The sequence below is a fragment of the Pantherophis guttatus genome, chromosome 1 (assembly GCF_059756535.1).
Source record: "Pantherophis guttatus breed Tessera chromosome 1, ASM5975653v1, whole genome shotgun sequence".
Taxonomy (NCBI): Eukaryota; Metazoa; Chordata; class Lepidosauria; order Squamata; family Colubridae; genus Pantherophis; species Pantherophis guttatus.
Window position 1 is genome coordinate 177,458,042 of NC_142063.1, and position 14,362 is coordinate 177,472,403.

The 14,362-nt window shown below is 36.0% G+C and overlaps 1 protein-coding gene across 5 annotated transcripts in view; it reads right to left on the bottom strand.

Moving 5' to 3' along the window:
• BARD1 (BRCA1 associated RING domain 1) overlaps nucleotides 1-14,362 on the bottom strand; it is a 145,568-nt gene that overhangs the window by 15,391 nt on the left and 115,815 nt on the right. For 3 of the 5 annotated variants that reach the window (XM_034433530.3, XM_034433513.3, XM_034433523.2), the window contains 2 exons: nucleotides 12,289-12,424; nucleotides 11,481-11,573 (listed from right to left, as the gene is read on the bottom strand). In XM_034433530.3, the coding sequence (XP_034289421.2) occupies nucleotides 11,481-11,573; nucleotides 12,289-12,424 (229 nt within the window). Of the gene's footprint in view, nucleotides 1-10,681; nucleotides 10,770-10,986; nucleotides 11,068-11,480; nucleotides 11,574-12,288; nucleotides 12,425-14,362 lie in introns of those variants that run through there. The other 2 variants (XM_087882183.1, XM_034433540.3) reach the window with 2 other exon arrangements.

Here is a 14,362-nt window from a genome sequence, read left to right on the forward strand (position 1 = left end):
TTGATCCTCTTATTTTGCATATTTTTTTGTAGTTCCATCTCCAATTTCTTATATTCTTCTTCCAAATTTTTCTGTGTATATCTTTTCTTTTTGTTTCTTTTTCTCACATAAGTCATTGCCAATCCTTGGATGTATGCTTTTGCTGTGTCCCATACATTTTGTAGTGAAGTATCTTCCTTTCTATTTTCCTTAAAAAAGAAACCCAGTTCTTTCTCTACAGATTGTTTAAACTCTTTTTCATTTAAAATTGTCTGATTCAATGTCCATCTTAATGTCTTTCTTTGTCCCTTCCATATAGTTATAATCGGGTTATGATCCGCCTATATACTTGTTTCAATATTTATGTCTTGTACATTAACTAATAAATCATTTGTCATCCACATCATGTCTATTCTGGACCATGACATATGTCTATTTGAGTAGAAAGTATATTGTTTTTCTTTCAAATGTCTTTCTCTCCAAACATCTTTAATACCTATTTCCTCTGCCATTGTGAAAAAGGCCTTTGGGAGCGTTTTTCTGGGTTTCTTATTGATATTTGTTGTCTTACAGTCCCAATCTACTTCTCTTATCACGTTGTAATCTCCTATTATACAAATGTTATCATATTCTATTATTTTCCTGTGCAATTTTCCATAAAATTCTTCTTGTTTATCATTTGGTGCATATATCACCACCAACAATATTTATTATTCATTGTTATTTCCACCATTAAAATCCTCCTTTCTTCATCCACGTATATTTGTTTAGAGTCTAATTTTTTTTTAATGTATAGTACTACGCCTCTTTTGCTTTGATATGTCAATGCAGTAAACAAATCACCCAGTTTTGGATACTCCAATAATTTTCTATGATGTTTTCTAACATGAACTTCTTGTAGGCAAACTATGTCCATTTTTAATTTTTCCAGTTTATTAAGAGTTCTTTTCCTTTTTATCACCGAATTTAAGCATTGATGTTTATTGATATTGCTTTTATTTCTTCTTCCATTTTTTTACTTGTTACTAGTTTTTGTTGATCTTGTCGTTCTTATCTCTCTTTGATCCTTAGGCTCTTTTGCCCTTGCCCCTTCTCTCATTGCCTTTGCTTCTTGCTCTTTTGTCATTTCTTTTTTTTCTTTTTTTTCTTCTTCTTTTTCTTTCACTGCTTCATCTTGGGCTTTCGTATCTTTTTCTTCTCTCAATCTTTGCTCTTCTTGGGTTCCCAGGTGTTCATTGTAAAATAATTCCACTTTTTCTATTGTATCTAATCTATGTGCTTGCCAGTAAACCATTATTTCTTCTGGTATTAACCGTCTAAAATTTACTCCTTTCTGTATTAAGAGTTTTGACAATGTCACTGCGTTCTTGTATTTGTCGGCTGGGCTCCCATTCTGAGACTTACGGTAGATTCTGAGCACCTTATCTCTAAACTACTGTGCATGTCCACATTCTTTTCTTTCTCTTCTAACTTTCTTTGTTCGCCTGCCAAGAGGTAAGGCAGGGAAGTTTGCCAAGATGTAATTAATAGCTAGTAAGATTGCTTTTTACTTCTTTATAATAAAATGTGTTTTATTAGAATGTATCTCGGGTTTATTTTCTTAAAGTATACTTCAAGGAAAAGCCACGGTCCATCTCTAATTAAGTGCAATTACCCCAAAGGGGAACGGGATTAATTGCCACCCTGACACGTGGTAGCAGAAGAATGGCTTGGATTGATTTATGGCTTTTTCCTTTGCTAGTTACTTTAACTGATAAGCGAATAGGCTATTTAGGCAATTAGTTTTCGGCAACTGAGGAACCCTGATTATTTTTTACAAATATGCCGAGAAAGAAAAAGATCAAAACAAAATACAGAACACAGTCTGCTAAAGACATAGTTATCTCTGATGAAGAAGCAAAAAGAATTTTACACAGGCTTTCAACTTTTCAAACACCGCTTGCTTCAGCAACAAGACTGGAGGAAGGTGCTGTTGGAGGTGATGTTGGGGAAGCTGCTCTTGAAGAAGACGTGCTGAGGTCAGTGACGCCCACTTATGTTTCTTCAAGCCCCCAGTTAATTATTAAAGAAGTTCCTATCGAAGCCCAGGATTTTGAAACGCTTGATGCAAGGCCAAAGTTTTCACAAACGGCTGAGCATTTTTCCTCCCACACACAGAGAGAAGTAATTTATTATACTCCTCGAAGCTCTAAGCTCACCCAGCATCAGCAAGCTACAAAAAGCTATCATGATCAAATAGAATTTTTTGAACGTGAGCTATACCAGGCAAAAATGGTTTTATCTATGCTCGAGCCAGATAAGAGAGAGTCTCGTGTTTTTCAAACCACTAAAACCTCCATCTTGCCTTCTTCTCCGAAGCCTATGACACACCCCCTAGAAGGTATTGCGTCAGGCAAATCAGAACAGAGAGCTGTATACACGTCACAATTGTCACATGACGTACTCTCTTCTCAAATTACACATCATGCCACGAAGGCAGAAAAGTTAACTGAGCAGCCTAAAACTAAAGTTGCAGCACCATCTGCTGGCAAAAGTAATTTACAAGATGAAGCTGAAATGCATTGTAGTTTGCAAGAACAATTACAAGTATTGCATAAGACTTTATCAAACATGTCCCTAACACACTCAGATATTCAGGCGGCAGTGCAACAAGTGTCTCCACAGGCCCAATATTCAGCACCCCCTGGTGGTGCTGGTGTCCTTTTAGATGGAGCACAACAATACTTAATGCAGCAAAGACAAATGACTGCATCTGCAGCAGGTCACATTAATATTGCAACTCAAGCACAACTGGCAGCTGGAGCACAACCACCACAGGCGACCTCCAGCCGCACAACCAGGGCCATTTTTTGGTCCACAACAAGCACAACAAGTATTTTTACCGGCATAGCCAGCATACCAGGCCTCTTCTGTTGTTCCACTAGCTGGTGAGTCGAAATTAAAGCGATCAGGACAAAATTATAAGACCTGGGTCGTTGAGATTGGATTGTTACTTCGTAGAGAAGGTACCCACTGTATGGTCTTTAATCCTCCTGCCCAATGGACTCCTGCAATAAGAGACTTAGAGACTAAAGTTTGCACGACATTATTGATGTCCATGGATACTGAACTGCAGGTTACTTTTCCGCCTGATGCAACAGCCCAACAAATTTGGGGCCAATTGTAAAATTGCTACAGGCCTGTTTCAATTGAATCTTCATGTTTGCTCATGTCTGAGTTCCATGGTTCGAGATTGAAACCTGGTGAACAAATTGGAGGACATTTAACCAAACTGAAAGGAATGAGAAGAGAATTGGGTGAAAGAGGCTATTTTACTGATGATATTCAAATGATCAGCATTATTATTAACTCATTGAATTATGAATGGAAAGATGCCATTACAAAGGTTAATCAAGTGCCTATTGCTCAACGCACAGTGGATCATATATACAGACTTTTAACTGAAGAAGAAGCACTCATGTTAGCCACGCCACATTTGCGAGGACCATTCGCATCAAGAGCTCCAGCGAGACGTCCCTTCTGAGGAAGAGCCTATGTTCCAAGGAGGCCAAGATGCTACATCTGTAATCGTGTGGGACATGCCACCCGGGATTGTCCCCAACGAGTTCCAGCTCCAGTCTCGTACCAGCCCCGAGAAACAGATTCCAGAGGAGGCAGAGGCGGAAGACAAGGTTGTCATGATTCCAGGCGTGATCCACAAGCTCCACTCGCCACATTGGCGTTAACCAACGATCCACAACCTCATCCAGAGTACGACAGACGACTCCTGTGGACTTTGGACAGTGTTGCAGTGTTGCATGTTACCTCCAAAAAGGAACTTTTCACAAAGATGCACAAGCCTGAACCTGAACTACGTAAACTTTATTCTTTTTCCAATCATCCTTGTCAGGTCAAAGGAAAAGGAACTGTTTTGTTGAAGAGCTCGATGCATTCATTCCTGATGTTTATTATATACCAACAGCAAATAGTAATTTGCTTAGTCAGAGTCACTTGTCTAGAGTGTTAAAGTTCCAGGTTCACCACCTTGAAAAAGCAAGTTACATAGTCAAAAATGGAGATATTGTTGCTGAAACCATGTTAATTGGTGGTGTTTATTACTTAAAGCCAAAGTCTAAACTGCAAACACAGGCAAGTATACCAAAAGAGGAGAGCACAGGCCCAGAGAGAGATATTCCAGAGAGAGATCCTGTTGCTACTCCAAAGGCTCCTAAAGCCAACAAAAAGAAAATAAAACAGGTTGCTCAGAGCAAGCCTGGAGTTCCTAATAAAACCGTTAATGTTGAGAATTCACTAACTGGTAAAACTTTGCATTCCAGGTGTATCCATCAGTGGCATAGAAGATTGGGGCATGCCAGTTTCCGTGTTCTTAGGAAGATGCTGGAGTTTGCAAAAGATTTGGATCTAAATGGGTGTAAGGTGTTTTTGGATTGTGCTGTATGCAAAAAGGCCAAATCCAAAGCAGCAGCCATTCCAAAACGCGCTACACGCCTGTCAACACGCATTTTTGATTTGGTTCACACTGACATAGTTGGTCCTTTTAAGCCAACACTTGGTGGTAAAAAATATTTTCTAACAATTGTTGATAATTACTCCAGATATGGATATGTATATCCTATGAAAGAAAAATCTGAGACTTTTCAGATCTTTAAAGACTTTGCTGCTCTTGTTTCTACCCAACACCAAGTTCGCATCGCAGAATCCAGAGTGATCGTGGTGCTGAATTCATGTCTCAGCGTTTCCAGGACTGGATGCGTAAGAATGGAATTCTTCATCAGACCTCGGCCCCTTTCACGCCGGCTCAAAATGGAGTCGCAGAAAGACAGCAAGGAGTACTGCAAACCATGATGCGTTGTCTCCTAGAAGACGCCAACCTTAGTATGCCATACTGGGGTGAAGCTATCAAATATGCAAATTACATTGTAAACCGTACTTGGAGCAGTGTAATAAATCAGACTCCTTTCTTCATGTTTTATGGGTACAAGCCCGATCTCAAAAAGCTCCATATTTTTGGTTCATACGCTATGGTGAAGATTCCCTTAGCTCAAAGAAGAAAAGGAGGTCCAGCAGCAAAGAGACTGAGATTTATGGGCATTGATGATAATTCAAAGTGGAGCAAATTTATTGACTCCAGACATGTAATTGTGATTTCCCAATCTGCTAATTTTGAGGAAGATGTTGACTGGTCCAGGATTCATTCCAATGATCCTGGAGTTTATTTTCCTAGAGACAATACTACTAATGCCACGCAGTCTGATGATCAAGATTCACGGGCAGATGTTCCATCCACTGGTTCTTCTCAACCTGATGTTCCGTCTTCGCAAGCCGCTGATGCTGACGCTAGCGCCAAATGTGAGGATGAGGACGAAACAGAAGAAGAATGGACTGTTGTTCTGAGACGTTCCAAGAGGGCCACAAAGGGGATCCCTCCACAGCGATATTCGTGGCAACTGACAAAAACACCCTTGCCTTTGATTTGCAATGTTACACTTCCACCTGATACGTTCACACAAATCAAACATCTTCCTGATTCAGAGCAAGAGAAGTGGTATGAGGCAATGCAGGCTGAAATGGACAGTCTAAAGAAACTTAAGATATTTACACCTGCAAAACCTCCAGCAAACAAAAGGGTCATTGGGACTCGATGGGTCTACAGAATCAAAAAGAAGCCCAATGGTGAGTCACTGTACAAGGCCAGACTTGTAGCTCAGGGTTTCGCTCAACGTTATCCTGAGGACTACACAAATACCTACTCACCGACAGTCCGGACTGAGAGTGTAAAAATTGCTTTAGTAACTGCAACTATCCTTGGTTTAGAAGTTTTCCAGTTCGATGTAGACACAGTTTGTCTACATGCTGACCTGGATGAGGAGATCTACGTGAGAGGTCCTCCAGGGTTCCGACAGCAAGAAGAGGATACCTGGTTTCTAAACAAAAGTCTTAATGGTCTGAAACAGTCTGGTTTAATGTGGTACTTATGTCTTACTGACAAACTAAATTCAATGGGCTTTATTAAATCCGAAACTGATGAGTGCGTGTTCACAAAAAGATCTAACAATACATATGAGATAGTTCTTGTTTATGTTGATGATATTGTTTACATTGGTCCAAATAAGCAGATGAGTGAGAATTTTGCTAAAGCCTTGCAGAGATATTTCACATTGAAATCTTTAGGTTATGTTAGCACTTATTTAGATGTTCAGATTGACAAAACACAGAAGGGGTTTAGTCTTTCACAAGAAGATAAAATTGAACAAATATTGCATCATTGCAACATGAAAGATGCTAACACAACAAAGACATCCATGCAAACAGATTTTCATAACTTGACACATGAACCAAATCCTGAGTTCGAGGATCAAACACTTTATCGTTCAGTTATTAGGTCACTGTTGTACATTAGTAGTTGGACCAGACCCGACATTGCACTTAGTGTTAATCTCTTATCTCGACACATAGGTAAGGCAAAACAGTTTCATTGGACATGCGTTAAGAAATTATTGAAATACCTAAAACACATTAAACATATGAAGTTATTGTTAGAACCAACACATACTGATTATGCAGAATTATGTTGTTATGCAGATTCTGATTGGGCGAGTGATAAGAAATCACGTAAAAGTACTTCAGGTTATATGATGTTCTTAAATGGATGTCCTGTTTACTGGCAAGTGCGTAAACAGAATTTTGTTTCTTGTTCATCTACTGAAGCTGAATATGTTTGTGTTTCAGATGCATGTAATTCTCTAACATGGTTTGATGCTTTGGTCACAGATATCTGGACACGTCCGATCTGACCAATCACCGTGATGGAAGACAATGAATCGGTGGTTTATATTTCTGAATCAGATTTCATAGGTTCTAGGTCCAGACACATTGACATCCGTTATCAAAACATAAAACAGTCAGTAAAAAAAGGTTTTGTTAAATTGCATATGTGTTTACACATGATCAAATTGCTGATATGCTCAACAAACCACTTCCAGCAGCTCAACACGAGTATCTGCGTAAGAAGATGTGCCTTATTTGATGGCAGTACCTGATGTCCGCTCAACTGACAAAGAAGGGGTTGTCACTGCGTTCTTGTATTTGTCAGCTGGGCTCCCATTCTGAGACTTACGGTAGATGCTGAGCACCTTATCTCTAAACTACTGTGCATGTCCACATTCTTTTCTTTCTCTTCTAACTTTCTTTGTTCGCCTGCCAAGAGGTAAGGCAGGGAAGTTTGCCAAGATGTAATTAATAGCTAGTAAGATTGCTTTTTACTTCTTTATAATAAAATGTGTTTTATTAGAATGTATCTCGGGTTTATTTTCTTAAAGTATACTTCAAGGAAAAGCCACGGTCCATCTCTAATTAAGTACAATTACCCCAAAGGGGAACGGGATTAATTGCCACCCTGACAGTCAAAAACTGGTATTGTCTTCTCAGGTCTCTTACTCTTCTAGGTATCTGTTTCAACACCACAATCTCTTTATCTTTATATTTTATTGGTGTGTTTCTTGCTACCTGTAATATTTCTGATTTTATTGCTTTCCTGGTGAATCTGACATGCACTTCTCTTGGCAATTTATTTCTCATTGCATATCAAGTATGAACTCTATATATCTTGTCGATCCCATTTAGTATCTTTTCCTTGGTCTCCTCCATCACTTCCACCAGTATCTCTGTCACCACTTCCACCAGGTTTTCTCCTTTCTCTTCTTCTATATTTTAGAATCTTAAGTAATGCTCTGCCCTGTCCATTTCGAGAGACACAATCCCCCCCCCCGATTTTTATCAGCAATTGTAAGTCTATCATCCACTTTTGCGGTTTGTTTGGTGTATATTGCCTTGATCATATTGATAAAATCTTCCCCAAATTCCATATATTTTAACTGCAGTATCTTGAATCGCCAGTTTACATTGTCAAATGCTTTCTGTGCATCTAAAAACATCAGTGCCATTTATTTTTCTGGATGTGTTTCATAGTATTCTAATGTGTTAAAAATTATTCTCATGTTTTTAATTTGTCTATTTGGCAGGAAACCATTCTGATCTGAATGTATAAATTCATTCAGGAATCTCTTCAATCTTTCAACTATTATTGATGTACAAATATTATAGTCCATATTTAAGAGTGAGATGGGTTTATAGTTTTTGATCTGGGATATATTTATGTCTTCTTTTGGTATGAGGGTGATATTTGCTTCCATCCAGGATTTTGGTATTTTAGCTTTTAGCAAGACTTCATTGTAAACTTCCAGAAGTACTAGTCCCAAGGAGTCTTGTAATTGTTTATAGAATTCTACCAGTAGGCCATCTGCTCCTGGAGTTTTATTATTTTTCTGTCTCTTAATTGCCTCTATTAATTCAAGCATTGTTATCCTTCCATTTAATGTAGATCTTATTTCTTCCAGGACTTTGGGCAACCCAGCCTCTTCTAGATATTGATTTATTTTATCCTCCGATAATTCCTCTTGGTTGTACAGATTTTCATAGTAGTTCTGAATTATTTTTTTGCTGTCATTTTGGTGTTATAATGTATCTTTCTCGTCTGTCAAACTTTGTATCTGTCTCTTCCTTTCTATTTTCTTTGAAGAAAAATGTCATTTCTTTTTCTATTGTTTATATCAATTTGTCTTTTAATATGTATTGATTCAACATCCATCTCACCTTTTTCTTATATCCTTTCCATTTGATCCTGACTAAATAGGGGTCTGCCCATATGTTTGGTTCTATTTCTATTTCCTGTATATTAGTACTTAGTTCTGGTGTCATCCATGCCATGTCTATCCTTGACCAGGATTGATGCCTATTTGAGTAATATGTGTATTGGTTTCTCTCCGGATTTCTTTCTCTCCAAATATCTTGAAGGTTCATTTCCTCCACCAGTTTAAAGAAAGACTTTGGTAAGATTTTCCTTGCCTTTTTATTTATTTTACTACTTCTGTAATCTAGCTTTACATCTGTGATTGCATTAAAATCTCCTATTAGACAAATATTTTCATAGTCCAATTCTGCAATTTTCTCCTGAAGCTTCCCATAAGTCTTCTTGCTTGTTGTTTGGTGCATATATTACTGTCAAGAGTACCTGTTTGTGGTTTATTGCTACTTCCACCATTAATATTCTCCCTTCTTCATCTGCATATATAAATTTGGCTCTTATTGATTCTTTGATGTATAAGACCACCCCCCTTTTCTTTTGTTGTGCCAACGAGGAATATAATTTCCCAATTTTGGGGTACTCTAAGAAATTATTGTATTGTCTTTTGATATGAACTTCTAGTAGGCAAATTATGTCTAAGTCCATTTTTTTGCAGTTTTGTAAAGAGTCTTCTCCTTTTCATGGGAAAGTTTAATCCATTAATGTTAAGTGATATATACTTAACTTTCTTATACTTTCTTTTGTGTGAAGACTGATGCAAAGAATGAGTTACCGTATTTTTCGGAGTATAAGACGCACCGGAGTATAAGATGCACCTATCTTTTTTGGGTTTTTTTTTTTAAAAAAGGGTTTTTTTATTTTTTAGACAACACACATACAAACATACAATATATTTTCTTTGAACAGAGTGTTTGGCTGGTTCACAAATTTAAACAATGTTTAGTCATTTCAATTAAATTTACAATTTCTATATTTCCTTTTTGCCATATTTATTCCTCATCTATTTTTTTAAAAAAAACCAATATTACCCTTCATCCTCATCTCTAATCTTAATCAAATTCAATTTTTCCCTTCTATTCTATATTATACCCCTTCCCATTGTCATCTATTTTTATATCCATCCTCACATTGATTAATTATTTAATATTACAATTGTTTAATACAAATTCAACATTTTAATATAAATCAATTAGTTATAACTGTTTTTTGTATATTAATCAATATGAACATGAATATTCCAATTATTTACATGCAATCCAATTTCTTACAAATCAATTAATTATATTTACCAATAATAATAAACCAAATAATTTCCCCCATATATTCCTCCAAACCACAACTTAACCATTTCTGCTTTCAACACAATATACAATTAATAGTATCTCAATTATTACAATTCCCTAGTTAAATAGAGTTTTTCTTTTGTTTTAAAATCTTGAACTCTCCTCTTTTGCTCTAAATTTCCCATTGTTTGCACCTATGTTTTTTGGTGAGAAAAAAGAAAAAGAAATCTCTCTCTGCCTCATTTTGTCACGTTGCAGCAAAGAACCTGCTTTACTTTCAGTTTTTTTTTTCCAGCATAGCTAGGGGAAAAAAATCTGCTCCAGCACTTTTTGCAGCAAGCAGGAGAGCCCTCCCCAAAACAGCTGAGAGCAAATCAGCTGAGGGTCGGGAGGCCGAACTAATCAACTTGTGCTAATTAACCTATGCTGAAGCTGAAAGGGGCTGTTTTTTCTTGCTGTTTGCTTGCAAGAAGGTAACTGCTGCGAGGCACAGGCCAAAGGGTGGGGGCCAGTGGGTGGGCAGGGCTACATTCGGTGTATAAGACGCACCTAAATTTTCACCCCTTTTGGAGGGTAAAAAGGTGTGTCTTATACTCCGAAAAATACGGTAAGCAGCTCTGCTTTCTTTCTACTGCCTGTTACTTCCTTGCCATCTTCTCTCTTTAGTGGACCAACTGTTTCCTTGACTTTTTTAAATTGTTATTTATCTGTTGAAAGAAACTTTTTAAAATTATCTTTAATTTTTCTTGCAAATCTTTATTCATTCTGAGCTTTTGCTTTCCTGACTTCATCTTGGGCAGATTTGGCCTATCTGCTGATATTCCGACTTAGTTAAGTGTCCCTCTTTCCATTTTTTGTACTTTCTGTTAAATACAAATTTAAATACAAATATTAATTTGCCTTTCAGTCATTGGGGATATTTTTCATAAATCTAAAAAGAACATATTACTGTACAAAGAAGTACAGAATGCAGTTGGCAGAAGATGCTATAATGAAAGGAATGCTACATGTGATATATATGGCAAAAATACCAAACAACATGAGCCAATTTTCTACTCTTGATGTGTATTCCTGTAATTTGTTTTTGCAAGTAGGCTTTACCTCTCCTGGGTGAAGAGTCAGGACTTAACAAATCAACAGCAGAGTGGGTTCATAAGAATTCTCTAACATAATTTTGTATTAGCCAATTGTGAATAGGTATTTACTTTTTTAAATTGCACACCCATTTAATTTTCATAATACTGTTAATCTATCATGGGAAAATCAGCATATTATGAATCTTGTTTATTGCTATCTTGTAAGCATTTTTGATAATCAATTACAATAAATATAAAAATGTTTTATACTGCTCTCAAAACAAAACTGTTGAATACACATTATATCCTGCCATGAGCTTGGAATAACTGTTGTAAGCTTGGAAATGTTCAAAATATTTTGCACAATTTTACGATTATTGCTTCTGAGAAGTGTTGAAGTATGTTGAAAAATAGCATCAATAATACATTCCTGTTATCTTTGTGCCATCACCTCAAATATATGTTTCTCTTAAATAACCCCCAAATTAAATTACTTACACATAAATGTCAAGATCCAACATCCAGATAAAAGTGCCAGCAAGCACTTCATAGTAGTTCGCACAGGATATGCAGGAATAATAACATGCGTCACTAAAATGAGAATTTGTTAAAATGTATAAACTGCAGGATGAGGTTTATACAGTTTATTTCTTGGGCTACTCAGCAAAACAAGTCAGAATTGCTACACAAAAAAAATTTGCATATAGAAGCTAAGACAAATATAGCTTCCCTCAGTAAGGCTGGCACATTAAAATGAGTGAGCTGCTATAAATGCACTTTAAATATAAATATAATTTGTAAAATGGTTAAATACTGAAATGGTTGAGCATCTTGGGAGGGGACATATTTACTCAAGCAAGATTTGAGCAACTGAACACAATTCTTAAATATGGAAGGTTTAACCAAGTTCCTTATGATAAATGTACGTGTATTGGTGGAATTCCAGTTGCAGAGGACATAGCTCATACATTATTTGAAGCCAATTGTGTAAAAAAGATAGAGATCATTATCTTAGATAATATTTTAAACAAATGGCCTATTGAGATCCAAACGTTAACACAATATATTTCATGTACATCCAGAACCCAAATGTTATGCATATTTTGGCCCTTTATGTGAACAAAACAGTACAGTACTACATTCCCCAAACTATGGGAGGTGACACAGAAATAAAATTTATATTTCCTCTTAGTTTTGCCTTTTACTGTACCTTATTATCCTTGTCTTATTATATAATTCTGTATCTTGTATAGACTTATGGATAAAAAATAAAGTATTATTTTATTAAATAAAGCTGACAACTTACCAGAACTGTTAAACTCTGTACATACTCTAACCTTCAAAATTGTGGCCAATTTGCTTAACAGCAGCTGTTGATCTGGGTCAAGACCATTTCCGAGGAGAACAACAGGCCCCTTTTTACAGTAATCTAGATTTATGCACTGAAGACAAAAGAGAGAACTGTTACATTCCCAACAGCCTATATTTCTTTCTTCCTTTTTTAAAATAACAAACCCAAATTTACTCAACATTTCTATTACATAATAAAGAACTATTTCTAAACAAGCATAATTTTTGATATAATTTCTGGACATAGATGAAAATAGATGAAATGTATCTGAGCTTGTGAGTTGGAGAGCTGACATCCTGGGTTAGAGACTCACCCTCCATATAACAGGGTGAACTCCCATTACCTGCCCCAGTACTAATAAAGGAGAATATTTGTACCTCAGGGTTGGCATGAGGGGTCCTTGGTGCTCTCTGAGCTTGCTTGTTTTCTTACAGATGTTTCATTACCCAAACTAGGTAACATCATCAGTGCTAGGTGAGCAGGAACGTGCCCCAGTTCCTGCCCACCTAGCAGTTCGAAAGGTTTCCCTTTACCTTTTAATAGGGCCAGAAGCACTTTGTGATTATCAAAGCCATTTATGTTTATATAATTATATAAATATATAATTTTTTATTAAGGATTTTAACAAAATACAAATCGAGATCAGAGAGAGAAAATTGAAAAAAGAAAAAATGTGCAAAGAAAAAAAGGAAAAGAGAGTTTTAAAAAAGCATTATTTAAAGAAATGAATTCCAATCTTCATCGCGTGTTTAACAAATGTAGCATTTCTCCATCTTCCACAAAAGTTACATACATGGATCACTTCTTCCCATAACCATCCCTTGCCCATTCATAAATTCATGAACAGTTAATATTTCAGTTCAGATGTCTGCAAGAAGTTTGTAAAAGATAAAAAAAGATAAAATCTCGGGATTTTATAAAAATATGTATTATTTTACTCCAATCAAACAAATTGAGGACCCAGTTTGTGGGGGCAATAAGCTGACTTTGTATAAATATACAAAAGGATGAAAGCTATTGCTTAGCACATTGTAAGCCGCCCTGAGTCTCCGGAGAAGGGCGGCATATAAATCAAATTAAAAAAAAAAATTGATTTTATTGATTCCTTAAGATTCTGTATCTTAGTCCTTAATTCATTCAGAAGCTGTTGTATGACTTCATCTCTCTTCAATTTTTCTTTCTTTCATTTCAAAGTTTTTTTTCAAGTTTTTATCAACTCTCATTTGTAAATCCAGTAATAAAGTCATCCAGGTCATTCTCTTGTCTCAACATTTATATTTCCATTATGTCTGTCATCTCTGTCTTATAATTCAGAATTTATTTTTCAGTGTATCTGCATCACGTAATATTTGTTTATCTCTTTTATCCTGTCAGTCTTACAAAATATTCTCTTTCAGGTCTTCTATTTCTTCTTTAAAATCTTTTGCAAACAATACATCCATAAAAGCAAGCATTGTTGCTCACATTGTAGTTTCCTTTAAAATCTCCCAAAATGTCTCAAAATATTTTAGCATTGTTTGTCATTTTGTAGGTTCCACAAAAGATAGGTTTTTTTCTCCCCTCTCCTTTCTTCTGTCTACTGTTTAATGTTTTATTTCTAAAATTGGAAAATCTCAAATTTCTATTGCTTGCTTACTTTTTAATACATTACAATTTACGTTCCCATAAGGGTACTGTTTGGTTTAATTATTTCCCAAAACTGTTAGCAAAAGTCCTAATATTCCAAAGTTGTTTGGTTAATTCATCTGTAATTTTTTTAGATTGAATTATTATTAAGCTTTTTCGCTATTTATTTCAATTTTTAAAAATTATTCAAGCTGTTGGTTCATTTTTATTTTGTACTGGAAGAAAGGTTAATTCACAAGGTAGTTTTTTCAAACTCATTATTTGAAAATCTCTTTCAACTTTACATTTCAAAGGTGTTTACAATGTGAGGTTCAACAAACCTACTGCCCATAAAGGCATGCCACAGTTGAAAACTTGATAGCTTTCTTTATCTCTTGGCACTAATCCCATGGGAAATTGCTAT